Here is a 5,207-nt window from a genome sequence, read left to right as displayed (position 1 = left end):
TATATTTATATTATTTTAAAAATTTATTTATTTTGAGAGAGACTGAGACAGCACGAGCGGGGGCGGGGCAGAGAGCAAGGGACACACAGAATCGGAATCAGTCTATGCGCTCAGCTCAGAGCCCTACTCGGGGCTCAAACTCACGAACCGTGAGACTGTGACCTGAACCAAAACAGGAGAGTAGAGAGTCGGACGCTTAACCGACTGAACCACCAAGGTGCCACAGGGAGAGTTTAAAGAAGCCGAAGGCATACTTCATGTCAGGTCTTGTGGCCGAACGGAAGCCCTGGTTGACTCTCTGCATTGAAATAAGTAAAATGCTGAGTAAAATACACTCTGCTGCCTTCACATGGGAATCAGAAACTCCCAGGTCTCCTGAATGTCTCACCTTTCACACACCCAATCAGAACTTCTGACCTTGACCATCAGGACCACCATTCCAGCAGGCTTCCAAAGGATGACAGTTCCGAAAACTTCAGAGTCATGCCCAGTATTCTCATGCCCCACATTCATTCTGTTGGCTGTGCCTTCGAAATATCCGGGTCCAACACTTCACACCCCTTTCATGACTACTCCTGGTGGCAGTCATTGCCATTTCTGAGCCAGATGCTGCAGTGGCCTCCTTACCTGATTTTCCCCTTGCCTCCTATAATCTCATCTTAGTGCAGCAGCCAGAACAAGCCTCTCAGAACTGACTCAGATCTTGGCGTGTCTCTGCTCCAAAGCTTCCAGAAGCTCTCCTCACTCAGAGACCAAGCCGGCGTCATTACAATGACTTGTGAGGCTTCCCATGATCTGCCCCCCACATGGAGGGCTGAGGTGCGGCTCGAACTCACAAACCATGAGATCATGACCTCACCTGAAATTGAGAGTCAAGACGCTTAACCAACTGAAGCACCCTGGAGCCTCTGGCCACCTATTTCTTGATCCCACCAGGCACCCTTCTGCCTTAATCTTTGCACTTGCTGCCCTTTCTGCCAGGAATGCTCTTGTCCTGGCATAGGGATAACTCCGTCACTTCTTTCAAGTCTTTATGCAAATATTACCTCTTCAAGGAGGCCTACGTATCCAGCGTATTTTGAATTCCAATCTTCCCTTTTCTCCTCTGCAGTTTCAGTCTCCCATGTTCTACGCTAGCTTTTTGTTTCTTGTTCTTATCAGCTTCTGAGATACTTCGTTGCTATGTTCCGGGTTCATTTTCTGTCTCTTCCCATCGAATGTAAGTTCCTTGAGAACAAGGATCTTGGTTTCCTTTACTGATGTAACAGAAGCTCCTAGAACAGTGCCTGGCACCTTGTAGGAGAGGCAGGTGCTTGCTTGTTGAATAGACAAGTGAATCCCCAAAGCAAAGACACGAAGCCTAGGAAGTAAATGAGCTCAAACCTTGACTTTTACCTTGGATGCCTACTGAGCCCGAAAGACTTTGCAGATTACACCATGAAGGCCACAGGGCACACAGGGAACAGTAGATGAAACTCCAAGCCTGTTGAAGATAGGGAATTGTAATAGGAAATGCTCCAGTTGGAATCCTTCATACATGAAAGTGCGATGTAAATAAAGCTGACCATTCAGAAAGGGAGAAGAAGAAAGCTTGCCCCCATTCATGGATTCCATCCAAATTTACACCACCTATATGGTATGCTAAACCTCAGGCAGACTATTTATTTATTTATTTGTGTGTTTTATTTATTCTGTAAATGTTTATTTTTGAGAGAGAGAGACAGACAGACAGAATATGAGCAGGGGAGAGANTCCCTTATGTTCATCTGTTTTGTATCTTAAAGTCCTCATATGAGTGAAGTCATGTGATATTTGTCTTGCTCTGACTAATTTTGCTTAACATAATACTCTCTAGTTCCAAACACTTAGTTGCAAACGGCAAGATTCCATTCTTTTTGATGGCCAAGTAATACTCCATTGGATATATATATCACATCTTCTTTACCCATTCTTCCATCGATGGACATTTGGGGCTCTTTCCATACTTTGGCTATTGCTGATAGCACTGCTATCAACACTGGGGTGCATGTACCCCTTTGAAACAGCATATTAGGCAGACTGTTTAAATGTCAATGTGGCTGGCAGAAATAGACTCCAGTCCTTTCCCCCTAGGCCTCAAATTACTTATTTATGTATTTATTTATGTATTTTTGAGAGAGAGGGAGAGTGAGCGGGGGAAGGGTAGACCAGAGGGGAGACGGAGGATCTGAAGCGGGCTCTGCACTGAGAGCAGAGCGCTTGACGCCGGGAGTTTGAGACCTGAGCCAAAGTTGACTCAGGTCAACTTAACTGACTGAGCGACACAGGTGCCCCTCAAATAAAATATTTTTATTTTATTTTCAATTATTTTTGAGAGAGAGAGTGAGAGAGAGCGGGCGTGTTTGAACAGGGGAAGGGCAGAGAGAGGGAGGGAGAGAATTCCAAGCATGTTCTGCACTGTCAGCATAGAGCCCTAGTTGGGGCTCAATCCCATGAACCATGAGATCATGACCAGAGCCGAAGTCAAGAGTCGAACATTTAAACTGAGTGAGCCACCCAGGTGCCCCATGGCCTCAAATAAGTTACACAGCAAAAGTTCCAAAGAAAATAAGTAGCTCATAATTAAAATGAGAAACCATAAGGAAAACAAGGCATGAAAAAAGGACAAGTATAAAAACAAAAGATCCAGAAAGTATTTTAACGTAAGCTCAAGAGCCCATCGGTGTGCTCTGATTTAAAGCTTCATCTGTTGGGGGGCGCTTGGGTGGCTCAGTCAGTTAAGTGTCCAACTTTGGTNACTATGGCCCCTTCAGCAACAACCCCAAAGAAAAGTATGCATAAAAACCGAAATGCCTTGAAAACGATCTAGGTCAGCAGGATGTACGATAGCGTTCTTTATCCATTTATATACGTTATTGTTGAATCAGCGTCACCAGTAACTGTACAAACCAGATTACTTCTGATGAGTGTCCTCCAGGGCTGTGCCCACTTCTTGGCTGGCGGAGAAAGAATTGCTATTTTCAGCTGCACTTTCTAAGAGAGAAATAGGCACATTTCACTTGTAAAAAATGAATGTTTTTGTTTTTAATTAAGAAGTAGCAACTTTCTTCCGCCCAAGTGTTAACTAAAGTCTTCTGGCTCCTTTCTCTCTTTGTACAGAATGAACACGTCAATTACGTAGATGTTGGCGGGGCTTACGTGGGACCAACCCAGAATCGAATCCTACGATTATCTAAGGAGCTGGGTCTAGAGACTTACAAAGTGAACGTATGTGAGCGGCTTGTTCAATATGTCAAGGTAAGCCAGTGGGAGACTGTTGTATTTGGGAGAACATTCGGTGTCCTTCCTAGTTTTTTCTCAAAGCCATTGTAAAAATAGGCTCTCTGCCTTACAGTAGTTTTTCTTTCTTTCTCTTTCTTTTTCTTGCTTTCTTTTTAAAAAAAAATCCTTGTGGACCCTGAGAATCCCCGCAAGGGGTCATGCGTCAGTTCGCCCCCTCTTCACATCACCCACTGTGATCCTTAAACGCTGCACCCTTACCCCCCAGTCCAACTGGAGTAAGGATATGAGGCTTTCAGCTTCCTTCCTTCTTCAGCGTCCATGGGGAGCAAGGGAGCAGGGACAGGAGTCACCTGTCATAGACATGGGTGTGTACGTACGCATGCGCACACACGCGCACGTGCGTGCACACCCACACAGACCCAGGCGGCCCTTGAGGCACCTGTGAGGCAATTCTAAGGGCCCAAGGAACACAGTAGACTGAGGCCACTTCTTAAGACTGAGGAGGTTACTGATCGTTGCCTGACATTTCTGTGCACACTTTGATAATTTCGTCTGTACTGGGCCTTGACTCTTGGGAAGGCTACCGGGCTGGGCGGTTTCCTACCGTTTGAACAAGATGGTTTCATCTCTGTGGCTATCCAGCTGTTGCCGGAGCTCTTCTTCCTCGCTGCAGCCAAACACGGAGCAGCTGGAGTCTTGGAAATGTGCCTTGAGAGGTCAGGCTGTCCCACCCGCCTTCGCAACCCGCTTCCCAGAACCAGGGTCTCGAGGGTAGGCGTCATTTATTCACTCCAGTGCCAGNGAAGCAGTCAGGCGATCTTCAGAAATTCTGATCTGGTTTGGGATGCTTGAGGGGAGGGGTCTGGCAGTTGCACGTGTGAAAAAACAAACCAGCAGCCTTTAGAAAAACTGGGGTGGGAGGTCAAGGGAGGAACGAAGAACATATAAAAAACCATACGGAGTGTTTGCAAATGCTGGCTTCGGTAGGCTTCCCGATCATGAGGGCTGATGGGGGTGGGGGGAAGGGGAACGGAGGTGATGGGCATGGAGGAGGGCACTTGTGGGGATGAGCACTGGGTATTATATAAACCAACTTGACAATAAACTATTAAAAAAATTGGAAAAAAAAGAAAAAGAAAGCGAAAAGGCCCTGTGCTTCTGCTTTCTCTTTTCTGCACAGCAGGGCGTTTCCCTGGACAGCATATAATGGCAATGGTGAGAATGATAGTAACCAACATGTACTGAGCACTTTTACATGTATTAGCATATTTAATGTAGGGAGAGAGACCAAATCCTTTGCATCGAGTACTAAATAACCTGTAAATTCACTCTCCAGTCCAAGTAGGAAGCAAACATTCAGGTGCTGAGAGAGTTTTTATTTGCTCTGGAGTCTCACCGTAAACCACTAAGTGCTTTTTCATGCACAATCTCTGTAAACCCTTACACGCACCTTGTTAGGCAGGCACGATTAGCCCCATTTTACAGAGAGGGGAAACTGAGGTTCAGAGAGGGAAAGCAGCTTGACAAGACTACGAAGCTAGTAATGGTCTGCTTTACCTCCCGAGCTCGTACCGTTCATGCGTTTTAGGACCCGGCTCCCAAAGAAACACCCATTTAAGGTGCGAAGCCCCATTCTTTTCTTTTAAGTCACAATCTCATCTAAAGGAAAGATGGGGCACAAAAATACGATTAAACGATCCTCTCACATCCTTTAACCTGCCAAGGAACACGTATTTTCCACCCACGGTGGAGAGCAGTGTTCGGGTAAAAATAATAGTGGGTCAGTTAGAGGTTAATTTATTTGAGCTGAATGAGTCCGTGTCTGCTAGTGGCGCCATTAAAAAGTACCATTTCTGCTATGAGAAATACTCAGTGTCATGGATGGTTTGATAATGACCAGCAACCTGTAAAGCAAGGCGGCTGGATTAGGGACAGGCAGGTTGTTA

General features: G+C 45.8%; 1 protein-coding gene across 1 annotated transcript in view; it reads left to right on the top strand.

The window, feature by feature from the left end:
- Window positions 1-5,207, top strand: part of MAOA (monoamine oxidase A) — a 68,049-nt gene that overhangs the window by 23,664 nt on the left and 39,178 nt on the right. The window contains exon 3 of the mRNA XM_077768528.1: window positions 3,139-3,276. Coding sequence (XP_077624654.1) covers window positions 3,139-3,276 — 138 coding nt within the window. The remainder of the gene's footprint in view (window positions 1-3,138; window positions 3,277-5,207) is intronic.

Source organism: Crocuta crocuta, unplaced genomic scaffold, assembly GCF_008692635.1.
Source record: "Crocuta crocuta isolate KB4526 unplaced genomic scaffold, BGI_CrCroc_1.0 scaffold467, whole genome shotgun sequence".
Lineage (NCBI taxonomy): Eukaryota > Metazoa > Chordata > Mammalia > Carnivora > Hyaenidae > Crocuta > Crocuta crocuta.
The sequence above is the reverse complement of the archived record's forward strand: the minus strand, read 5'-3'. Positions and strand labels throughout refer to the sequence as shown.